General features: G+C 40.7%; 1 protein-coding gene across 5 annotated transcripts in view; it reads right to left on the bottom strand.

Moving 5' to 3' along the window:
* The window catches only part of AFAP1 (actin filament associated protein 1), a 125,455-nt gene that overhangs the window by 21,100 nt on the left and 78,078 nt on the right, over positions 1–26,277 (bottom strand). For all 5 annotated transcript variants that reach the window (XM_074822041.1, XM_074822043.1, XM_074822044.1 and 2 more), the window contains exons 6-11: positions 24,646–24,825; positions 12,745–12,837; positions 11,089–11,173; positions 7,798–7,947; positions 2,929–3,140; positions 1,302–1,447 (exon numbers count right to left, since the gene is read on the bottom strand). In XM_074822041.1, the coding sequence (XP_074678142.1) occupies positions 1,302–1,447; positions 2,929–3,140; positions 7,798–7,947; positions 11,089–11,173; positions 12,745–12,837; positions 24,646–24,825 (866 nt within the window). The remainder of the gene's footprint in view (positions 1–1,301; positions 1,448–2,928; positions 3,141–7,797; positions 7,948–11,088; positions 11,174–12,744; positions 12,838–24,645; positions 24,826–26,277) is intronic.

Here is a 26,277-nt window from a genome sequence, read left to right as displayed (position 1 = left end):
TTAATATCAGATTTGTTCAGAAAAGGAAAGCCACGCAGTATTCAGGGGGAAAAGGTTTCCATTCTATTTCTTTCTTAAATGTGGTTATTGCTAGATGCTGACTGAAGCAAAAATACATGTCAACACAGGATAAACCTTTTGAGCCCTATTAACTTCAAAACAAGTATTAACATAAGTCTGTAAGCTAAGTGCATTTTGATTCTATCAAAATTATCTGGTTTTTACAAAACTGGGCTTGTGGTAACACTGAGTCACTTTGATTTCTATCAGAAGGCATTCAAACCAGTTCCTGACTGAAGCTGTGCATTTTCCCTCGTTAAAGCTCTCTTAACACCTCACTAATGGCAGCAGAATCTTCTTTTGGAAAACTCTGAAGCTTTTTTTTTTTTTTTGCATTTTCAGGCTGTTTAGAGTTATGACATGCAGATGGGGTGTGATTCTCTAATGTATTAAGTCACACAAATTCCAAATTTGTGTATGGAGTCTCATTTTGCAGCGAGATGAGGGATAACGCCTTTGCCAGCTGTCTTCTCAGGCCATTCACTTTCTGACCATGGGAAACCATGGAGAAGGTCTGCAGCAGGGCATCCCACCTGTCCCAACTGTTCCTTCGCTCCCGTCTCTAAACAACCTCATCTAGCGAAGGAAAAATGACTATCTCTTCCCACCGAAGACTGCTTTAATTCCTAAACTGATTTGAACACGTATAGCACTATATATGCTAAGTATGCATTACTTAGCACAGGATCAGTAATGGAGAATTCACTGTACTGATTTGCAATTTAAAGAGAGATCCTGTGCGGCACCCTAGACACCTTCCCAATTTCCACCTCCTAATTAAAACCCAGAAATTAATCTGACTGGTGTGAGCTTGATGAAGTTTTTAATTAATCATAAAGAACTTGAGAAGGTAACACTGAGAATGTGACTACTGAAGACTTAAATTTGCTATACATTTTTAGTGTAAAACATGAACTACATAGCTGCATATTTCAGCATATTTGTGCTCTTCCAGAGATAGTTCTAAGTCCTCGGCCAAAATAAAAGTTTAAAATATAGCATTTGTTATACTGAAAAAATGAATAAAGTTGGATAGTGTCTGCATCTTTTACAAACTTAGCAGGATGCCAACACAATAATCATAAACACATCTAACATGCTGTGATGCTGAAACACTTCAGGAGTTCAATATATGGCAAAGGCAGAGGTGGATTTTGATAAACTGTCTTGGCACCAGAGTTAACATATGAATATAAATTCTCAGAGTACTGGAAACACCCGGGTAGCTGAACGCCTCTCACCAGAAGGTCTGTTTTGCAGCCTGGATGACGCTTGCCGTCATTTCCACATCGATGTAGTCGTAGTGCAGAGCTCCGGGGTCTGTCGAAGACCCTGTTTCCGCCAGCAAAATTCCTATCCATCTGCCCATGTCTTCGGAGGAGGATGCCTGCAAGGAGAGGGCAAGAACATAGGTCAGATACTTACTCTGCCACTGAGCTGAGCATTATTGCAAAAAGGTGCATTCTTCTTGGCTGACAAATTGCTACCACACTGTATGAGAAGCTCTGGTTTCTCTCTGCTGAGCTCCTAAAAACCCCAGGATTTCTTATTAAATCTGCTTTGCTAGAAGAAGTGCACTTTAAGAAAGCTATGTGCTCATCAGTTATATGATGTAATAATACAAAGCAGGCAATCTCAAAAAAAGAAAAAAAACTAATCATTTAAGGCTAGTGGATTTAGATTCAAGTCATGCTTATTTTAGACTTCAGAAAATTGAAAGCTATAACAGAATTATTTTCCTATGCTAGGCTGGGGGATTTTAGTTAGCATGACTCCTGAGAAGAAAATGTTAGTGCTAAGTAGAAACGAGGTGGGTGGGAACTAAATAGTAGAAGAGATTTTAATGTTGTTTTTTGTAAAATTCCACTAAATTTGTCTAGATGATTGCATTCATTTTCCTAATGGCCCAAGTACAAATATGAATACTATTAAAATATTTTTAAATTTTTCATATTTTTCTTCAAGTCACCAATTGTGAAGTTAAACAGTAGCAAAATAAATAATGGGAAAAGGGGGGGTAGAAGGAAACTGTGCGGTTTCTAAATTTGTTGTTCTTTTTAAATACTTCATTCCCTTTTGCAGTCCCTTGAGCTGCTTTGTAGTTTTTCAGCTCTGAACTGCTCACATACAACAGGCTTGGTTGTCAGGACAGGAGACTGATGTGACCTGCAGTTGGCAATGCAAAGTGGTCATAGTGTCCATCCTGCCACCAAAAGCAAAAGGGTGTCTCCTCTTATATCTTCACTATACTCGGCTTTAAGTATCTTCTCATTTCAGCTTTCAAAATATGATGAAGAAAGCCTCTCAAAAAATCCTGGCCCACCTAACACAGGTGAAGGTATGACCTGCGTAGTGCAAGGAGCGTGCCAGTGTGTACACGTGCAGTGTCTCAAGAGACTCACCAGGTTGCTGGCACACTGTATTTTCTTACTGCAGAATTACCTTAATATGGATACAGACTGAGCAAAAGGAGTTCACATAAGTAGCAGACAACTGAGAATTAAGAGCTCTAGAGTTCCCATCAACAGTGATCCATTATTTAATTATTGCTAACTTATTTACCCAAACTAATTATATCCCTGATGTAAAAGTGTGCCTAGAGAAGCAGCAGGGATATTTTAGTAACAGGTCAAGGGAAGGTCAGTGTAGAGAAAAGCATCTTACTGAGATTTCTGAACTGCATTAAATCTCAGTTCTCTCTTTGCCTGCAACTCTTAGTATTTCTTTTCTCCTTCCAGTATTTACTATCCAGCTCTGTAATATTATTATTCCAAAGACTTTTTTTTAACGGCCAGGTTGTATGAAAGTGCTTCTCTAATTTAGCGTGTGGGTGTTCCTACAAGTCATAGCCCTTAGCAACCACCACACCTCGAGCACAGCGACCTCCTGCCCATTTCGGAGCAGGCGGAAGGTCAGGGGATGCTTCGAATCCAGTCCTAGGATGACTTCGCAGCCACGGAGAGGGATAGAAACAATGTGTGTCTTCAGATCTGTCCTGTCCTTGTGGAAAATGAGTTTATTATCTTTCACTCTGCACCAGCGCTCACGCCAACGGTTATTTGAGAGCACATTGAGATATCCTGCAATAAAATGAAATGTGAGATATTTTACTCCTGACTTTTTTTTTGAAAAGAAAAAAAAAGAAACTTACTTTTCAATGTAATGCTAGCACTTAAACAACTTATTCCTCTTATAATAGAAAATCCAGATGGATTTTAGGAACACAAGTAAATGATCCTGCCTCACTTCTTTTAATGAAAACTTTCACTGTGCCAATAACCTAGAAAACAGCATATAAAGATGTGATCATGCTCATGTGCAAATGGCTGTTCTGTGTTAGTCACTGCAGCAGCTGGATGAGCAGGAGCACACTGATTCACAAGACTTTAGTAAGAACAGGAGAGGGGCAGTGATAAAAATGTATGTACACAGCTGATGTGCTCATACAGAAGACCCACCTTCTCTATGTGTAATGGCTTTGGTAACTGTGACTGACCAAAAACTTCTGGGAAAATTACAGTTCAGATTTTATAATTAAGTGATGAGCTACCTTCTGTAACATCCAAAATCAGTGTTTTAAAGACCTGCTAAGCATTGATGTTATGTGTTCTAATTTCATATAGAAAGAAGAATGCATGTTTGGTTTGCAACACTTTTAAATCAGAATTCAAAAGATAGCTATTGATGCCAATAAAAATAAAATTCATATTGGTTTAAAATTCAAGAAGTAACTGTATATGAAATTTAGCTAAATTTTAATACAAAAGTTTAAACAAAGATTATCTTTTTTTTTCCAGAGATAACACAGTGCCCTTACAACAAATCAAAATTTCATGAACAAACTGCCTTTTAAAAAACCCCGCTTCTCTTATCATGCTCTATATCAGATACAGTGTCTAGGCATATAATAACATTAAATGGGCAGTGTTTTGTGTTTTTCCTTCTCTGTCCCACAGCAACAATCATTCCAGACTCAAACCTTAAAATCAAGACAATGCCCAATTCTCCTGCCTTATTTATTTTGGGAATGAAAAAAAAAAAAATCTTTTGCTTCCACATTATGAATGGTACATGAATTCAGCATGTTGCTGCTTCCAAACAGGATATGAGAAGGGAAACAAATTATATCTTACACAGGCTAGAATTTATGTAAAAAAATTGTCTTCTATCTCAGGTATGATTTTCATTTAATCCTGTTGGATAGCGATCTCTTTGGTTTTCTTTAAAACGATGACTTATCATTAATTTTCTGGGTTTCCCTTCCAACATTATGGTTCAAATGTCAAAGCTTGATCCAACAGGATATAGCAGATCAGAATTGCACACATCTTGGAAGGTGCCATAAAAAGAGGAGGATGTACACAATCCTCTGATTTTGGCTCCTTGTGATTATCACACTCTCCAGCTCCTCTCCCTCTTCTCATAACAAAACCCTGTATAGCTGTGCATTATACTATAATCCCTAGAAATGGAAAACCCTTCACGTGCAAGCCAGCTGGCTTGTTTTGGAGTGAGAGTCCTTTTCTTCAGACAGTACTTGTTTTTTTCCCCTCTGCTCCCAATGCACCTCTCAGAAAAGCTCTTCCAAACCCTCCTACTTCAGTTGAACTAAGCAGGAACCCATGCTTTTCCTCCCACATATCCATACTTAAACCTTCAACAGTTAACATGACCAAAATGCCTTGAGTGTCCCAGTTGGGGGATTAGCACTTCATCTTAGGCCAGGTGGTCAAAGACCAGTGATGCTCTAGGGAAGAGCTTTGCCATGACTCCAAGTGCAGGTGGGTTTTAGTTTCCACTCTAGCTGGGTGTCCCCTGTAGCCCCGCTGGGCTTCTCCCTTTGTTCATGGGAGGTAGAGCCTTCAAAAGTGTAAAAGCCTTCAACTATGGAGCAGCCTCCCAGAGGGCACTGAACTGAGCCAAATTTCTGGTGGTGAGAAACTCCTTCTGCAAAGACTTCCTGCAGTGACCAAAGCCTAGACACTTACACATTTTCCTATAAAACCTGCAAGTGGTGTTGAGTAGAATCAAATGCAGGCAATAATAATGGCTATGTTTATGTCCATATCCAAAATAATGACAGAAATACTAGGAATTAGACTGTACAGCTGTGGTTAATGTCTCACATAATACAGATTAATCAATGGAGTATGAGACCCCGGAAGTTTGAACTTTTATGGAAGCCAGATGCTTCGGACAATGCATCTGGCTGGACACAGCTTTTCCCAGCTGTTCTTTTGGTTGATAAATCACATCTGTACTTAGCTGATGTATAGATATAGATATACACACATACACACACACACTTATTTAATCAAAGATTGCTTATGTGAATGATTCCCATAGTGTGGTTTGAGAGCCACTTAAGTTCTTGCTGGTGGTCCATGGATCTGCTTCTTTCACAGTGGGCAAGCATCTATCACACTTAATGCATCGATGAGTTCTGCCAACTGCTGCCTAATCACAGATTTCTGCATTTCCCAAAATGTTCCTAGTCAATTAAAGGGGAAAAGGCAAATCCAAATTCAGAATCCTGTGCGAGTGCTTCACAGCTTTCTTTCTATGGAAATTTCTTTTGGAAGACACTGGGAGAAGGGTGGGTTAGACCTTATTCATGTATGGAAGTGTTACTTAATACTGCAGCCACAAAAGGCAAACAGGAGAATGTAAATACATGGCATTGTTTGAAAATACCAGAGCTGTGAGGACATCAGCTAAGTGCATTGCACAAACTCCCAAATTGTGAGGAAACTTTAACAGCTAAGATACAAAACAGAAACATTTTCTGCATGCCTTTTTATAGACTTCCTTGGTGCAGCCAAGCACCACAGCTGATATATGGAGTGATCAACATTAGGAGTTAAAATAGCTTACTAGAAATTTGTTACTTCATTCAAGTTTTGCCCAATATGTATCACAGAATCATCTAGGTTGGAAAGGACCTTGAAGATCATCTAGTTCAACCGTTAACCTAGCACTGACAGATCCCAACTACACCATATCCCTCAGCGCTATGTCAACCCACCTCTTGAACACCTCCAAGGATGGGGACTCCACCACCTCCCTGGGTAGCCCATTCCAACACCTAACAACCCGTTCTGTAAAGAAATACTTCCTAATATCCAGTCTAAACCTTCCCTGGAGCAACTTGAGCCCATTACCTCTTGTCCTATCACTTATTACTTGGTTAAAGAGACTCATCCCCAGCTCTCTGCAACCTCCTTTCAGGTAGTTGTGGAGGGCGATGAGGTCTCCCCTCAGCCTCCTCTTCTCCAGACTAAACAACCCCAGTTCCCTCAGCCGCTCCTCGTACGACATGTGCTCCAGACCCTTCACCAGCTTCGTTGCCCTTCTCTGGACACGCTCGAGTCATTCAATGTCCTTTTGTAGTGAGGGGCCCAAAACTGAACACAGGAATCGAGGTGTGGCCTCACCAGTGCTGAGTACAGGGGTAAGATCACTTCCCTGTCCCTGCTGGCCAAGCTATTTCTGTCGCAAGCCAGGATGCCATTGGCCTTCTTGGCCACCTGGGCACACTGCTGGCTCATGTTCAGCCAGCTGTCAATCAACACCCCCAGGTCCCTCTCTGACTGGCAGCTCTCCAGCCACTCCTCCCCAAGCCTGTAGCGCTGCTGGGGGTTGTTGTGGCCCAAGTGCAGCACCCGGCATTTGGCCTTATTGAAACTCCTGCAGTTGGCCTTAGCCCATCGCTCCAGCCTGTCCAGATCTCTCTGCAGAGCCTCCCTACCCTCGAGCAGATCAACACTCCCACCCAACTTGGTGTCATCTGCAAACTTACTGAGGGTGCACTCGATCCCCTCGTCTAGATCATCAATAAAGATGTTAAACAGGAGTGGCCCCAAAACCGAGCCCTGGGGGACACCACTCGTGACCGGCCGCCAACTAGATTTAACTCCATTCACCACAACTCTCTGGGCCCGGCCATCCAGCCAGTTTTTTACCCAGCAAAGTGTGTGCCCATCCAAGCCTCAAGCAGCCAGTTTTGCCAGGAGAATGCTGTGGGAAACGGTGTCAAAGGTCTTACTGAAGTCAAGGTAAACAACATCCACAGCCTTTCCCTCATCCAATAAGCAGGTCGCCCTGTCATAGAAGGGGAGATCAGGTTTGTCAAGCAGGACCCGCCTTTCATAAACCCATGCTGACTGGGCCTGATCCCCTGGTTGTCCATTATGTGACTTTTAATGGCACTTGAGATGACCTGCTCCATGACCTTCCCTGGCACCGAGGTCACTTTAGGAACTCACAATTAAACTCAAATCACTTTGGCTGAGGCCAGTCTACTGATACCTTGATTGCTATCCCATAAAATCTAACCACGAGCCATCATAAAAGACTTGATCCCTCCCAAGAACCTTCTTCTAATTCCTAGACTAAATTTATTTCATAGTCCAGCCTATATTAATTTTATATCCATTTGTTTGAAAACAGCTCCCGTTTCTTTCTGATTTTTGTCTACACTCCTCTTTCCCCTCACCTTTGCAAAGAGCAATGATATTCCTTCTGAGCCTGTGCTACCATTTTATTTAAAAAGTCAAGTTCTTTTAGTCTCTTTCCAAATTAAAGCTCTCGATTACTCCTCTTCCAATCTGAGTGCATTCTTCTGATGTTGGGGGAAGAATTATAGCAGTAAAAGCAATTTTAGAGGAATTTCTAGGCAAGAATTTTATAGTTTTAGTAGCAATGTGCATTTAAGACTCAAGGAGAAAAATCACTTACCACATGTTGGAACATCTTCTTCAGCTGAAGAGGTTTGTTCATCTGTTGATGGCTTTTTCTTTCCTAAACTAATGATCTTTGTTATTTTTTTCCCTGTTACTTTAGTCACAGTGCCCTTGGCTTCTGATTTCGAACTTTTTTTCCTCTTCACTATCAAGAAAGCAAAAGTGTGTATTTTAGTGTGTTTGAATTAACCAATGAAAAGAGAGAACCTGAATAAAAATAGTAGTTCAGACAAACAACCCTGTGCAAGATGACCATTTGTACAAAAATGGCAGACTGCAAAGAGATAAACATTATATGCTGTCTCTAATGCAAATGCCTATAAATAACCTCTACGCTCTAAAAATCATGGCATTCAGAAGGATAAGAAAAACAAAAATCAAGCTTCTAATTTAATTTGATCTAATCAAGCTGAAAGTCCCCTTCCACAGCAGCCACCACCTAATTTATCAGTATGACTGAGGTACCTGCATATACACAAGACTAAAAATCCAGTCAGATGATCCTTCATTGTTACTAAGTATTTACCTCAAAATACTTCAACAGTTAAGTACATAACAAAGACAGAATATGCTTGCTATCAAAAATTCTCCTGCCATGTACAATTAGGTTAAGGTATCTTACCACAACGGACCTTTTAGAAAGACAAGAATTATAAATTGACTGCTAACAATTAAATTAGTGGGATCAGTATAAGCATTCAATGGTTCGAAGTTGGCACTTTCTTGTGATCATGAGGGCTTGGAAAGAAAAAGCTCTGCTGAAAAGGTGTTTTGCTAACATCGTCTATGCTTCCATTAACTTAATATGATACTAGTAATACTATGGCTCTGTGCACTGAGTCATGTTGAACTGCTGAACGTAACATGGCAAGGGCAATGGATATCATTTTTAGAAGTGCCTACCTGACTAAAATCCTAACAAATTAAAAAAAAAAGTATCTAAGAATAAACAGAATCAGAAAAAAAGACTTTCTATTTGCAGAACAGAGTAAATGAAATAAACTTTCAGAAATTGCATTCAGTGGCCTAATTTGAATTCCATCAGCAGAGCAAAAGTCTCTCTGCTAACTGACAGGGCAGCAAAAATATCCATCAACTTGCCCTGATACATGATTTTGATGAAAAATACATTTAGGAGAGTTACTGATTGAGCTGCTGTATCTTCATCCCTGACGCAACAATTCCCTTAGCAACGAGGAACATTTAGTGGTTACAGACTTGTGTAAACTGAGGAAAAGAGGACAAAATGAAAAATGACTGTATGAACTGATGAACTGGGAAGAAGAATGCACGGAAAATAGAGAAACAGTTTGGGACTCACAATGGGATAATTTATCATATTTAGTTTGTTAGGATTCATAGAACATTATTTAGAAATTGTATCTGTAGCCAACACTGTATAAATCTGTCACCTGCTGTGTGCGGCGCTGAGGGGGAAAGGCAGCTTTTCAGGTGCGGATAGCTGTTTACCAGCAAACGCCAAAACAGAGATGCACATGTGCAAGCAAGAGTCTAATTCTCTTCCTAACGGAAGGGTGTTCACAACATATATTGTGCTCTCTAAACAAGCAACAAGCTCCAATGTTTGAGGGAGGAAGGCCACCCGTCCCATCTGCTCATGTTTTCAGTGGTTTTTTACTTTTCTGTCCTATCTTCCCTTCATACTGTTGTTTTATCCTCCTGCAGAACTGAGAGGCAATAGAAATAAGGCCTTCATGACTTAATCTTTTTGAGTCAAAAAAATATACTGATTGCCTGACTGCCAGTCATTTTTGTTTCACAAAAGTATTTTCTTCTCATTTCTTTCCTCACAGCAAAATGAGCAGCTGGTTAAGAGCAGAACAGAGGCTGGCTGGTGGGTGACAGCTGGCAATGACCATTCTCCGGAATCCCCCTTACCATGTACTCCCTAAGCGTTTCCTATCCATTGTTTAAAAGATAGTGTAACTTCATCCAGAACCCCTTAAAATGATGCCAGGTGTATTTTGATCTCCTTGCAGTCATTGATGCCTATTATTTTTATTACTACATATTGAAGGTCATAATTTTCAAAAGCAATTGGTATTTTAAATTACTCTCAAGAGATCTAAGCTGGGCTGGTTTTCCAGCAGCACACGGGCCATCAGCATGCCTCCCGCAGGGCATCTGAGCCACCAGGCACTTTTGGACATCATAGACAACACAGTTTTTTGGTCACAGGTGTTTTTCAGCAGTTTCAGAGACTAAAACAGGACTGCGCTTTTTGAAAGCTCAGTAGATTTTATAGGGTGAAATCTAACCATGTACCACAACTTCTAGAAACCACAAAACCTGATGTTGTTCCATACTGTTGGGTATGTCAGAAATCGGTATAGTCAGGAAGTGTTGGAAAATGATCCGGGGAGACGATAAAGGAAATGAGTCAAAAGGTGAGACAGTGCTGGCACCAAGGCTAGTATTGACATTGTGCTCACTGCAGCTCACATTACCCTTCATCTTGACAGCTGCAGAAAAATGTCTTATCTAAACGATACCATTGCTATATGGCAAGTTAACGAAGTCACAAAATTTCTTCCACTCTGGGGAGGAGTGAATGGGACAGGGAAGAGAGCACAGGGGTTGAGAGTTTTAGATATAACTCAGGCAAAATTCCCTCTGGGTTTGGGATTTGCCTTTGTTAGATTATAAGGACTATAAAACACGCATGGCTCCGAAGTAGCACATGTAAAATTATATACATATATACTCACAAACCCACTGATATTACATGATTATATACATATATGTTAATATAAATAATCATACATAACAGTTTATATATGTAACTATCTGTGTATACACACACACATATATAAACTGTGTATATATGTGTATGTATACATACATATAGATATAAAATATGCATGGTTCTTTCCTTCTAGTATTCAGTGATAGCTTTTTTGCTTAGAAGCTATACACCCACTATTTATGTTGCCACTATACAGTTACTAAAAACAACCGTTAGTTGCCTATAGTGGTCACCCAACCTCTGAAAAACTGTACTTTTGAACACACAAAAGGCCAAGTCAAAATTTCTATATTCTGTTTCTTTATACTAATTACACTGATCTTTCCTGCACAATAACATCACATGTCTTCTCTAACTGCAAAATTTTACGGAATCACTCCTGACATAATTCAGTTAAACTGAATCCTAATAAAAATATTCAAAAACTTTACTGCCTATTTTTAAGACAATGGCCAGGCATTTCACTACCTATCACTCCCTATATGCACATATTATTTACACCAAGCATCTAAGACATACCTTGTTCTTTCCCATTGCACACGGTAGTGATGCCATTTTCTACAGCACCCTCCCCATCGGAGCTTGGCCTCTCAAATGACAACTTCTGCAGGGGCAAAGAGATTAGCTGACATACAGTGTTGGCACCTTTGTCAAATGCAGTGTCATGAGTGAATTTAAAAGTATGCTTATTACGAAGTAAAACACATTTCAAGCTCTCATCCACTTGGAAGACAAACGGAAGATAGTAGAAAAATCAGTTTTAGAGGCTTTAGAAAAGCATGGAAATCACAAAATAGGTCTGTATTTGAAAGTGTAGTCAAAATGGTGAAGCAATCAGAATTCAATACCTCTTATTACACAATACATTTTTCATGAATTTCTAGACTCTAAATGTTGCTGTTTATTAATCCACTAAGCAGTGAACAATTACATGGATCAGATAAGAATAATTTTTAAATTATTTCTTTAAATAAGGCTTCATATATGCATTTACAATTACAACCTATCAGAAAATACTGCATTCCCACAAGGTGCTTCAATACTTTCAATAGGTGCAAAAAAAGAGGCTTTTGAAATAAATTTTTAGCATTGATTATTCTATTCCATAAGGGTTGTGTATGAGAAACGGGATGAAGCAGTATAGAGCTTATGTCAGCACAGTTTTGGTAACATTACTCATGAGTTGTGAAGCCATGAAGAAGATGCACAGATTATCACAAAAACAAATGAGAAGTTTTGCTACACTTTTTTATGGCATGCATTTTAGAAAACAACTGTTTTACGACACTTTCAGTTACTTTGTTAATACTGTGCAAGTGTGTGCAAGCATGCAAACACAACATCTTTTCCCTTGTGAGATCAGGAGGTCTGAGCTGTCATGGAACATGCTTTGCTTTTGGATTCCCAGGTACAAAGCAACATGACACTACTGACAGTGGCGTCCTTCCACCACCGGGGTAGAACTTGCCATCAGGAATTTGGTGACAAAACCTTTACAGTGGGACTTTTAAGCAGGGCCCACAGAGGGGTCTGTTCACATGGATGCCGTAACACAGCAGGCGCTTAAATTGGTGCTGGTAATGTAGTGGTCATTCACTGCAGAGCTGCTCTCTTTCCTAATTCTTGCTCTCTAATTCTTCCTAATCCTTGACTCTGCTGAGTCAAGGCAGCAGAGACAACCGTATGTGAATATAAAAGTTTCTGTATTGAGGCACGAATGCTTGAAAGGGTCTGCCAAAACAGTGACCTCAGCATGCCCTCTTCAAGAACTAAATTCCCCAAAATAAAAGACTTTCCCTTAAAACTTTTGTATAATCTTCAGCTATTCTTCTCTGACTGGCACATCCCTGCTTGCTCTTTGCACTTGACAGAGAGCGGCTCTGCATCACAGCACACGTATCAGACCCCCTTAGTCTACACCCTTGTAAATGCCTAAAGAGAAGCTGCTAATGGATACGAGCCAGTCTGATGGTTGGCTGTGTCCAAATTAATAGACATGGCAGAAGTCTTAACTCTGTAGGATGTGTGCGCATAACCAGCCAAACAAAAACACCACAGTGACTAATAGTCTGAAACAGTAGCAAAAGTCAGCAAGTATTTACATACAGCATCTAGCAGTGCCTCTTTAGTAAGTAATCATAAGGAATTCTGCATTCATCATTTTCATGAGTTTACCTTTTCCAGCTCTGTCTTGTGTACTGGGGAACTAGACAATGGCCCATCAGAGTCTACAGCTCCCGTGCAGTTGCTGCACACATCTTTGATAACCTTAGGAGACAATGCAAAACTTGTTAATTATTCATAAAATACAAATCAGAAAAATTATATATGAATAGGGAGAAGGAGAATCATGTGGACATTTGTTAGACTGGCAGGTGTCAGGCAGGCTGTCACTACACCAACCTCTCCACACTGCCTCCCTAAGTCATTTCACGTACGACCTGGAGGAGACATAATGTCTAGAGGTGGAAGGTTTCAGTTTCCAGACAAGAAAAGCTCCAAGACTCTCCTGAGTAAAGAAACCAACAGCGCTGCTGATTTCCATGTGCTAGTTTTGCAATATAAACTCAGCTGACACAAACAAATTAATTTCATTATGATGATGAAAAAGTAGGATCAAATCCAAGGTCCCGCAAGTCAAAGGACAAGAGTTTTGCATAATACACTACCCAGCTGCTTTTTTGCTATTGGAGAACTAATCAAGTGCTGATCAACTTACAGTTAATACTGTGTAGGGGTATTTCATGGCATTTTTGTATTATAATTGCACATTTACAACGTAAATGTAAATGTGTTCAAAGGAAATGGGAATGGCATTGTCTGCTTTTAAAAAGTTGAAGAAAAATCCAGAACCTTGAATTCACTCAGATTTTGATAGAATTTGAAGACCTTGTCTCTAAATTGGAGTGACATGGATTTGATGGATGGACCACTCAGTGGATAAGGAATTGGCTGGATGGTCACACTCGAGTTGCGGTCAATGGCTCAGTGTCCAAGAGGAGAGCAGAGACAAGTAGTGTTCCTCAGGGGTCTGTATAGGATTTAACATCTTTTTTAGCAGCATGGACAGCAGGATTGAGTGCACCCTCAGCAAGTTTGATGATGACACCAAGCTGTGTGGTGCAGCCAACATGCTGGAGGGAAGGGATGTGCCATCCAGAGGGACCTTGACAGGCTTGAGAGGTGGGCCTGTGCAAACCTCATGAAATTCAACAAGGCCAAGTGCAAGGTCCTGCACATGGGCTGGGGCAATCCCAAACACAAATACAGGCTGGGTGATGAGTGGATTGAGAGCAACCCTGCAGAGAATGACCTGGGGGGTGCTGGGTGATGAGAAGCTCAAAATGACCCAGCCATGTGCACCTACAGCCCAGAAAGCCAACCAGCAGGCCAAGGGAGGTGATTCTCCCCCTCTACTTTGCTCTCATGAGACCCCACCTGCAGTGCTGTGCCCAGTGCTGGGGTCCCCCACATAAGACAGACAGGGACCTGCTCAAGTGGGCCACGAAGATGATTGGGGGGCTGGAGCACCTCCCTTATGAGGACAGGCTGAGAGAGTTGCGGTTGTTCAGCCTGGAGAAGAGAAGACTCTGGGGAGACCTTATAGTGGCCTTTCAGTACCTAAAGGGGGCTTACAAGAAAGCCAGAGAGGGAGTCTTTATCAGGGAGTGTAGTGATATGACGAGGGGTAATGGTTTTAAACTGAAAGAGGGTAGATTTGGATTAGATATAAGGAAGAAATTCTTTAATGTGAGGGTGGTGAGACACTGGAACAGGTTGCCCGATGAAGTTGTGGCTACCCCCTCCCCGGCAGTGTTCAAGGCCAGGTTGGACGGGGCTTTGAGCAACCTGGTCTAGTGGAAGGTGTCCCTGCCCATGGCAGGGGGGGCTGGAACTAGATATCTTTAAGGTCCCTTCCAGTCTAAACCATTCTATGATTCTATGATAACTTAAAAACCTGAGACTATATAAATGTATAAATACTTGATGAATAAAGACATTTGATGATTCCCATGGACATAATTAAGTTTTTTATCTCTTGTGAGGTTACCACCAGCCCTGGTATGACCAGACCATCAGTTTGAAATTGCTTGTGCTGATGAGAACAGGTTCCAACTCTCCATCCAGACTCATGCTGAGGGGTGCTCAACTCTATACCACTGATTACAACCATGCAGCCAAGCAAGGATGGCAGAGCCAAGCAAGCTAAGAAAGGCATCCTGCTCTGCTGGAAGCATTACCACTAGACATGCAAACTTTTCTCTTTACATGTACATGTATGTGTTTACATATCCAGCTCCTCCCTTTACACTGTTTATAGCACAGCCCGCTGGCAGAGGAGGATCTGGCCTGAGAATTCCTAGTTCCAGGGAAAACAGCAATTAGCTAACTGTCAAAATCCAGATTTCTTTCAAGGAGAGGAAAAGAAAAACAACAAACAACATCTTTTTAGTTTTGAACTGAACAATTTTGATGTGGAAACTATTAAAGAGCTAAAGGTGGCACCAAACAGTCCTTTCACAGTTCCCTTTAAGGGTGAAGCTAAACAAATTGAATGTTTATGGGCTTACAAAGACCCTACTGCTACAACTCATGAGCACATCATAAATTACAGGCATTATATGCCATAAAGAAAGAGCACCAGCCCCATTTTACAGATGGAGAACTCGGGAACAAAAGAAAGATTAAATCACTCAACTCAGTGTCACATAAAAAAAATCTAAGCAGAGCAGGGAAATGAACCTACACTTTTATTTCTGAGCTAGTATCTTGAAACACTTTAGCATCTTTTCCTGACTGTCTGAACTTCCCTGTATCTTGTCCCACAAACATAAGAACAGTATTTTGTGGCACTTGGTGTCCTCTGTAACAGAAAATTTAGATGTATCTGTTGCAGAGCATTTGCACCTCAAAGTTAAACATAGCCCTAAATTTCCCAAAATCATAAGAGGTTTTTTTAGGTGTGTTGTTTTATTTTCACTTGCTGGTCCTCAGTATGGTGTAAATACACTGCTGTCTTCTTCCTAGAGAAATGTGACTGTATGGTTTCTGGGAACATTCATTTCTGTCTCCTGCATGACCCTGATTCAATGGCTCATGTTTTCAGCATCTGCTCCCACCACACAGTTAGTTAACTTTGGCAAAGGCAGATAGTAATGGGAGTTACAGACAGAACAGAGGGAAATGATTTGGCAGAACTAACTGAATAGTATGTGCAAAGTCATGCACTCAAGTAAATCCGGTTCTTATCATAGCTCACATATTTAAGGAGAATTTAAAGTGTTTAATTGGGTTGTAATTAAATTTTGATTAAAAAAATTACACACTATCAAATGGAAGTTTGTGGCAAGATCTGAAGTAAATGCATATTCAAGGATCCAACACTTCATTTAGGTTCAAGGGGTTCACTGGCAAAGACTTGCTCATCACCTTCTATGTGCAATGTAATTGTGTTCGATGCACAGCATAAAACTCATACTTCTACAGCTCACCAGGATGAAACGCCTTTAATATATAATGGTTGCCTGGATGCACTCTCTATAATTACGTTTGCAGACAGCTGCCATTATAAATGTGGTTTTCACATGCTTATAGCTTTAACTCAAAATTTTAAGGATAAAACATTCCACCCGTGTTGCCAACTTGCATAATTTCAATCACAAGACTCAGAGTTCTTGTCAATTTTTTCTATGTTCCATCTCCTGGAGCCATATGAAAACAAAAGATCACTATTTTTGTTAAAAAATACTTGTGAGAGAGTGGGGAAAGGAGGTCAGCAAACTTCTATCCACTGCAATGAAATGTGTGAAACTGAATAAATGTATCTCAATGGCTCCAAAACTAGAAAGCAAATAAAAGGAATCCCCAAATGTGTTCTTTTTAATAAAATGGCATAATCTGGTAGGCTGTACTGAAAATACTTCGTAATGGCACATACTTCATTAATAGTTTAAGTTTTCTCATACATTAGAAAAAGGAAATCATTCTCTTTTTCTCACCACAAATGCCTTTGTGCATTACGTATACACACAGGGTGATCTGCCAGGAAAATCAAACTGAGATCATAAACAGACTATGTATTCAAATATTTAAAATATACGAGCAAATGTAATCAGAAGAATGAAGACCTTTCATTTCTTTGTATAGCCCTCAAAGCTACATACATTTAAAATAATCTTCTGTTATTCCTTTGCAAGAATTTTAAATACCACAATTACCATTACAATGTTACAATTAATAGACTTCAGAACTGCCTCTTTCAGATGCAGACCTGGAAGAAGCTTGTGCAGCCTGAACTATATTATTCTTCCTTATTTATGGTATAGGAAGGTCTTGAATCCCCAGCTGGATGAGGATATATACCAGTGTATTGTACTGAGTGTAGTGACATGAGGCATAGAGGGGAAATATTTGCTGGTAGAAAGCTGGAAAGGTTCCCTGCCCCAAACCCTTGACAATGACGGCTGAAGTCAGTGGAATTTCTGCCACGTGGTGTCTCTGGAATATTTCTCTCCTTAAAACTATCTTACTACACAAGCACTAACATTTACTATAAAACCTTCGTATCTGCACTCGCCTACAAATTTCTAGAATTCTTGTACCTTATTTTAAATGACACACCAGGACTGGAGGCAATATACTTGCGTGACATTTATTCTTTCTACATTCAATGTCAGAAGAATCAAATTAGATTTTTACAGCTACCTTCAAAGATACAGGCTTCAGATAAAAGGCACAGGCTATGAAGTAAAATCAGAAAGCCAGCAGCTTACTAGCGAGACCCTGCCACACAGCAACACAACAAATTATGAGTGGAAGTACTAAACTTGTAGATAGCTCCTTGTGGTTGATCTCTTTGGGACCTGATAAGGAAATAAGACTGAAAGTCATTCTGCGTTCGAGGAGCTGGCAGACCTCTCTCCTGGTGGGTACTGTGGGATGAGTTCAGGCTACAGGCTGTGCTACCACAGGGGTGTGATTACAGCATCTGTGTAGAGTTTTCATGAAACTCAGAAGAGAAACTCACACTTAATATGATGGATTTCAGAAGTGACTAGGGAGAAAGCGGACAGCCTGACTGCACATTTGCTTCACTTCCGTATGTAACCGGGCTAGAACTCCATCCAGCCACTCCACCCCCTCGTCCCCATCTACCCAAATGTTTTGCAAATACAGGATTTGCTAGAAATGGGATGGGCTGTATCCCCTACCTCTGCTGCTTAACTCTGAAGATAGGAATATGGTAAAGCTGAAATCTGCTTATGCACAACACAACACAGCAGAGGGAAAAGGGTTTGGCTCCAGACCTAACTTAGTATTTCTCATTCCTGAAACACTCCTTTTTCAGTGCTGGAGGAGTACTGACTTTCTGGGACTCCTTGTCATTTTGGCATGACTGAATTCTCATTTTCTCTCTCTTTTGGATCCTTACACATTACATATGTTAATGTCAATCTCCTCCTCCTTAAGAGAGCACCAAAACTCTCTTAGAATTTTGCAGTGAAGAAAAGACCCAAGGAGTTTAATTAGATAAATTAGAGGAAAAGCAGGCATTATTCTCATCATAGCTTGTGCTTTAAGTCTCAAAAAGAAACCCCCTTTACCTTCTCTACTGGAAAATGTCATTCTCAAGCATCCCCTAGCCTGAAAAGATTAATCTTTCTGCCTTATTGCCATTTGTCTGAGGAAAGTGGGGATGAGATTCTAGCAGACTAGCAGCCAGCAAGCCTATCTTTAATGTCTGCATATCCCCTTAAAAATACTTTGCTGACATATTCAACCAAGACAACCCATGTATCATTTCTCCTCCTGCATTATTACCATGAAGTCTATTGCCATATATGGCCACTGGATCGGGCAGAGCCCAGGGAAGGAGGTGTTGGGTGGCCTGGGAGGGCGACTGGGGGCATTGTTGCTGCAAGGGGAGAGGCACCCTACGCAAGGCGAGCCCAGGCGGTGCAGAGATGCAGACCACACTTTAGGCCATAAATCTGAGCTAGGTATGATTTTAAAAATTTTCCATCCAAAGCTGTGAGTAGGAGAGAGGAGGAAGACTATCTAGTTGTGAAAGCAGGGGACCAAGTGGTTGGCCCTCCTGGGTTCTGCTGAGACCTGCTACAGCTTGTATTTGTCATTTTAGCTGGGAACCTAAAGAAAACTTATCCCTGATAAAACAAGTAAATAGGATGTTTGTGGTCCTGTATTCATCGGTGTGTTGTTTTTTTGGGTTTTTTTTTTAAATTTACTATGCATCTGTTTTTTTAAGTAACATATTGTTTTCCATGGTGCCAGTCACACACTGGTTCACAGCCAAGCTGGGGTCCTCTGGCTCTGTCAAAGCACGCTGGCAGCAGCCCTGCAGGCTCATCAAAGCTCTGACACACGCTCGGTCCATCGCATCTCCAGGTTAGTCCCTAAATAGCTCTTATGCAAGTATAATGACCTTGCTGTGATTTGAACCAAGGTATCTAAAACCATCTCTTTGAGACAATAGAGGTGTAAATCCTGGGAGGTTTAATTTAGTTTGCAAACCCTTCACTGTTGGTGATGATGTGCAGTGGAGAAAGAACCCAGCCCAACTATCTTGGGACACAGTATGTTCCTGAAGTTACTTATAAACTAATAAACGCTACATGGAAATCACTTGTACTGAGCATGCATCCCCAAACACACTTTTTCCACTCAGTTTTAAGGCATGATCATTCAGCACTTGACTCTACTCAGCTACAAAATGGAGATAATAACCTCTTTGGGGAACATTACTTAAGACAAGAAAGTAATGTATGAAGTGTTTTGAGAGCTCTAGCTGGAAATTCCCATAGAAAGTAAAACCAGCCACACAGTGTTTACAGTTACAAGCACAGTTTTGTGCTGATTTAAACTGGTAAAAGAAAAGCTGTCAGTAGTTTATTCTTCAGTAAAACTCAGTCCACAGTAAGACTGGAGCCCAGAAGTTACTTGACTCCCCTCACTAAGCTCAGGGCAGTGAAAAAAAACGTTTTCAAAGACTTTTATGGGAGACAACATGCAGTTATCAGAGACGGAAGCTCATTAAGACAACCAGATTAACAGCCTTATGAGGAATGTTGCAGGGTCTCTGGATGACTGGATATAGTCACAGCCTTGGTTTTCTTCTCTCTTCAGGGCAAAAAATCCCTCTTATTACAACAAGTTCAGAACTGACTGAGTTGTCAAAATGACAGATGCAGAAACATGCCTAAAAGATTCACTGCTCAATTACAGGACCTCAACTGAAGAGATTGCTGCAAAATGGCTGCACACCATAAAATGAAGAAAAGTTAACAAAGGGTGCCTAACATTAGGGAAAAATGAAAATCAAGGCCAGTACTCCAAAATGATAGATTATCTCTCTGGCATGATAAATCAGAAATACATTTTTGCAGGAAGCAATGCTAAGGGGAAGGCCTTGCGACCAGACACCATGACCATTTCCTTCTTCTACGGGTCTTCTACAAGAAGCTACTTCAGAACTTAATTTCTTTGGCATCCATGTATTTTTAATATTAAGAGCAGTTTTCTGTGGCCTAGTCTGAAGGTCCTGCACACAGGACACATTCATCTGTATGAATGAAGCCACTAAACAAGCATCTTCTTGTAATACCATGTTCTAAGTAGTCTTTTTGTTTTTAATGTAGCATTTCCCAGGGATGCTGACAAGTAAGTATAGTTTCACCAGTCCGTTGGATGTGCTGAGACAAACAGGCAGATTTAAGACCTTACTTGACCACAAATGCACAAAAGCACACACAGATGCACATATACTCAAGCGTGTATGGAAAAAGCTTATTTTGGGGTCAGCGTGTAACTGCACACATTTTTTCATGTACATTTTTGTGGGAACATTTTAGGACTCAAGTCTGGAAAATTCCACCACTTTATGTTGCCCACCATATTACTGCTATGATCTCAGCTCTATCCTGAATTTATACTAGTTACGCTCCTTGCTCTGAAATCCTGACAGGCTCTTTGGTGACATCAGCTATCTTTTTTTCATCAAGCATTTGTTAGCTGGTAAAACTGAAACTCCCTTTGTGGTTTCCAGTCTAGACTTCAATTTGCACTAGGTTTATCAGCTGGGGTTTTTTGGTGTCATCTTTACAAAAAAGGTCTAAAATATTCTGCATTTATTTTGCACTTGTCTTCCAATAGATATTTTAAAATTATTTGCTTAAGTAAATGTATTATATACTGATTATATCTGACTTTAAAAAACATCATCTGGTTTAGCTTTCATGGTAAAATCTGGCCTCCAAACCATTCTGAGCTTTTCAGGCTCAAGAGTAAAGCTTCAATTTGACACTTATATATACATTCATGAGAACCCATTGTTCCTGAGTGATAACCTGTCTCCACTGGCACATATTGGTACAGTATTTTTGACAAACAAGGAATCATATGATTTAAAAATGTGGTTGCAGCGGACTTTCTCATTGTCAGTCTCTGAATCTGCTCATTTTATTAACTACAGAAATCACATGTAGGTGACAGAGTGCTGGAGTGGACCCTGGCCCTCTGAGTGACAGGGAGGCACAGCTCAAACCAATTCTCCCAAGCAGTGATCTCTTTCTCAGTATAGGAACTCCCTACACAAAGCACTCCTACACATGATTTTCAGAAGCTCATTTTAAGTAAGGTTTGAATGAGCAAAAAGATAATTATTTTCATAATAAGAAAAAATCTCTTAAATTTTGCTACATTTAAAAATACAAAAAACAGTGGTTTTTTCCTCAAAAAGCTATACTTCTTGAAAACACTGGAGCTGTTTTAAGGGCTGCACAGGCCATTTTTGGATACTGCTGGATAGGCAATCTGTACTAAACAGAACAGAGTGCTGCAGCAGTGCTGAGTACTTGGAAGTTGAGCGTACAGTAGCGTTGCCATGGACTTGAAAGAGCTTTTATTAATAGAGAGCTTTGCAGCATGAAGGAACTAAATAAAGTGCTGTCAGACTGACTGCAAGTGCTTTGCAGATAACATACTGTCCTGCCATACACCCTCGGCACACACAACTTTGTTAACATGCAACTGTACAAAATAATTTATTTGTTTTTTTAAAGTAGCAGGAGTGCATCTGGGATATGGAAAAATCTAGCACTGCTTTGTCTGCCTGTGTGGGGAATGTTTGATGTACAACTTAAAAAAAAAAAAAATTTAAACATTTTCTTTCATTTTTGTGAATGAAAGTCTGATAAATGCCAATGAATTCAGCATTACCAAGCCCGTTTAGAACAACACAGGAAATAATGGTGCAGTTACTATGATCTAATTAGAGTGGAATTCCCTTGAGAAAGAATATGACTTCTGAATTTCTTTTCATTCCAGTCAGTGTTTCTGAAACTCTAGGTGAGTTAGTAGGACACTTAGATGGCGTTAGATTTTAAGACTTAAAACAAGATACTGATGTTAGAAGAAGCCTAACAAACAAATACATAGCTGTGATTAGTTTCTATTAAAAAGACCACAGAGAGTGCATTTTCTAACCTAAGATACAAACTCACAGTCAAAACCAAATACACACACACACAAACTGCAAACCCCCAAAAGGTATATTCAAATATTGCAAAATAAGAAATTACAGATTAATTTTCCATTTAGTAAATCAGCCCACAGCAGAACTTGTACCTCTTAAGCTGCAATTTATGTCTCCTTCTTCTGCAGAAAAACTATCTGCCATCAGGAAATTCCTACATGTTTAATTCGATAGTATTTGGAAAATACGAAAGAAGTACCTTATAAGGTTAGATCACAGCACAGCATGGGGAATGCCTGATGAGTCTTATGCATTCAGACTTTTACATGCATTTAAAAGGCTGCATTTCAAGGTCTTAAAACAAGCTACTGAAACTGCAGTGATAGTTTCCCACACTACTTCACTGACCTCCACATTTGAAACCAGCAAAGTCCAACATAAATACTAGTAATCTGGCTAGGATCTAAAACTGCAGCCCTTGTGTTGGGATTTTCCACATTTGCAAAATGAACACAAAGGAGTGGAAGATGATTTTTAAGAAAGGAAAAAAGGAAGACCTGGGGAACTACAGGCCAGTCAGTCTCACCTCTGTGCCTGGCAAGATCATAGAGTAGATACTCCTGGAAACTATGCTCAGGCACATGGAAAATAACGAGGTGTTTGGTGACAGCCGACACGGCTTCACTAAGGGCAAATCATGTCTGACAAATTTGGTGGACTTCTACGATGGGGTTACAGTGCTGGTGGATAAGGGAAGAGCAACGGATGTCATCTATCTGGACTTGTGCAAAGTGTCTGACACTGTCCCACATGACACCCTCCTTGTCTCTAAATTGGAAAGACATGGATTTGATGGATGGACCACTCGGTGGATAAAGAATTGGCTGGATGGTCGCACTCAAAGAGTCAACAGCTCAGTGTCCCAAGTGGAGAGCAGTGATGAGTGGTGTTCCTCAGGAGTCTGTATAGGAACCAGTGCTGTTTAACATCTTTTTTTAGCAGCATGGACAGTGGGATTGCATGCACCCTCAGCAATTTTGCCAACAACACCAAGCTGTGTGGTGCGGTCAACATGCTGGAGGGAAGGGATGTGCCATCCAGAGAGACCTTGACAGGCTTGAGAGGTGGGCCCATGAAAACCTCATGAAGTTCAACAAGGCCAAGTGCAAGGTCCTGCACATGGGTTGGGGCAATCCCAAACACAAATACAGGCTGGGTGATGAGTGGATTGAGAGAAGAAGCCCTGTGGAGAAGGACTTGGGGGTATTAGTGGATGGAAAACTGACTATGAGCCAGCAATGTGCGCTCGCAGCCCAGAAAGCCAACTGTATCCTGGGCTGCATCAAAAGAAGTGTGACCAGCAGGTGGAGGGAGGTGATTCTCCCCCTCTACTCCACTCTTCTGAGACCCCACCTGCAGTGCTGTGTCCAGCGCTGGGGCCCCCAACATAAGAAAGACACAGACCTGTTGGAATGGGTCCAGAGGGGGACCACGAAGATGATCAGGGGGCTGGAGCACCTCTCCTGTGAGGACAGGCTGAGAGAGTTGGGGTTGTTCAGCCTGGAGAGACCTTATAGCGGCCTTCCAGTACCTAAAGGGCGCCTACAAGAAAGTTGGAGAGGTACTCTTCATCAGGGAGGGTAGTAATAGGATAAGGGGTAACAGTTTTAAATTGAAAGAGGGTAGATTTAGATTAGATATAAGGAAGAAATTCTTTAATGTGAGGGTGGTGAGGCACTGGAACAGGTTGCCCAGAGAAGCTGTGGCTGCCCCCTCCCTGGAAGTGTTCAAGGCCAGGTTGGACGGGGCTTTGAGCAACCTGGTCTAGTGGAAGGTGTCCCTGTCCATGACAGGGGGGTTGGAACTAGATGATCATTAAGGTCCCTTCCAACCCAAACCATACTATGACTTATTCTATGACTCTATGACAAAATTGTATATCTCAGAAGTCTGCATTCCCAGAACAAGCCATAACAGATAATACACTGCTCAACCAGGATTAGCAAACTTGAATTGACTTCAGGAAGCTGAAGGATTTTTCTCCATCCAGACAATTCAAAAAGGTATCTCCTTGGAGCTCCTTTTTAAAAAGGTGACTGTGATGTTGGTATGCCCAGTTTTTGAAGGGTAGCCTATGGCAGTAGGCTACAGTGGTAGCCATAGGCCTACAGTACAGGCCATTCCAAAAAGCAACCTGTCTGTCAGCCCCCTCCACCTTAGGTAATTTGAACCTTCAGCTCCCTACCAGTGTGCCCTAACCACCAAAGCATTCTGAGAATAAGTTGGAGATGAAGATGGAAGGGAATTTGCCACCTCCCCTCTCAGTGCCAGATTACTGTGTAATTTTCAGTGAAAACCATACGTAGCAGCAGCAGCTGTGTAATACTCAGCTTCTGGTTGCCCAAGAAGTTGCTTTGAGGCCTGAACATTAAGTCTGTATTTTTGCAGTCCCAAATTAGATGGGATTTAAGTGTTCTGCATTTGCCTGAAAGTTGCTGTCTGTATCTCAGTTTTTAACAGCAACTGAGCAGGTAATGGAAGCAGTCTGTGGGTGGAAAAGCTCCTAGTCAGAAATCCCTCCTTACCTTTAGCCACTGTTCTGCCTGCTCTTTGCTCTGCACTGCCAAAACCAGGGCATCTGCTCCTTGGTGAGAGATTTTCAGCTCATGTTTCTTCTTTTTGCTGTCTTTGGGAATGTATGTGATACTGCAGTCATTCAGGAGCAGCTCCATCTGGGGCTGCTGGTCCTTGGAACTTTTGTAACACTAAATAAATGTAAGGAAAGTTCAAAAGTTAGATATCACCTTTCTGAACCTTGGGGGAAAGCTGTTACTATATAGAAATGCTACTTTTTAATTTTTAATATTTTTCATGCACGCCTTTACCACATACCACATTGCTCAGCCAACGCCAGCTTTGCTTATCTCCTTCTTATTCCCTCTGTAAAGCAAAATTACTTCCAGACTGACATTAATAGACATCTTTTATTGCAGGACAGGTACAACATATGGAGAGCATTAAGCTTCTCTGTGTTATCCTTATGACTCAACCTTGACCTTGATGAGGTAGGAAGAGGGTGATTTAGGATATCTATTCACTTGTAACAGCAGAATAAACTTGTACAGTTAATGACTTTAAAGCCCAGATGTTTACCCTGCCCTCCAGCAACAGCCCAGCATATCAAGGCAAATCTACATCAGTGCCTACATGCTGCTCTTGCAAAGACACTGGCACATGCTTTACTCAGCTGTTCTTTTTCTTGAGATAAGTAAAAAAAATTGTCACAGTGTGGAAAGGGGGGTAAAGTCCCACTTTTTCACCTAACACAGTTTAATAGTCACTGCACAAAACTGCATAAATCTGCATGTTAGTTTTCTTTGTAAGCTCCTGGCTAAAACTATATGACTTACGTGGTGGTTTTTTCCCTCATTAGTAAATGCTGTCATTGAACAGCCATTTCATGCTGGACCACTGATGACGTGCTCTATGTTTGAATTGGTGATCTAAAGACGAAGGGTTCCACATTACATCACTTGTCCTATAGATCCCGTCCCTACTCTCACCTTCCAACACGTCAGTGCAGCTAAGGTTCCTATAGCTGTCGTAGTGCCAGACTACAGAATGTTTAACTGTGTATATGAATGCCCAGTTATTTTATGTACTTTTGTAAATTGGGCTTTCATTCATACAAGTAAGCGCGACAGATAAAGAGATATCTGATAATAAAGAATGTATCTGCTAATAAAGAAGACTAATTAGTATATGCATACATAGAATAGCTGAGTATAAATGTGACAGCGACAAGCATGTGAACTTTTGCCTGTCTACAGCAGTATTCATGTCACGATGCAACTGTCAGGAAGACAGTAGCTGTTAAAAGAATGTTATAAACACTATAACTTAGGCTGAGCAAATACAGGCACCCTGCAAAACCGGCCTCTGCAAATGACTCATAATCCTCCTTCCCTCTTCAAAGGCCATTAACTCAAAGTTTCCCTAGCTTGGTCACAGCTTTCAAGTTTGTAACATTAAAAAAAAAAAAGTTTTCAAACTACGAAATCTTGAAAACATACAACATTAGTCACTTTAAGAAGCAATAAACAGCATATAATTCCCTTTATATTAATTTAAATATTTTATTTATAATTATACATTACTAAAACTGAAGTATTTAAAGGACATTAAGTGAAAAACGATACCCTACTACAAGTTATTTC

This window comes from Strix aluco, chromosome 4 (genome assembly GCF_031877795.1).
Source record: "Strix aluco isolate bStrAlu1 chromosome 4, bStrAlu1.hap1, whole genome shotgun sequence".
In the NCBI taxonomy this organism is placed as follows: Eukaryota; Metazoa; Chordata; class Aves; order Strigiformes; family Strigidae; genus Strix; species Strix aluco.
Note: the sequence above shows the minus strand (reverse complement) of the source record. Positions and strands in the feature narration are given on the sequence as shown.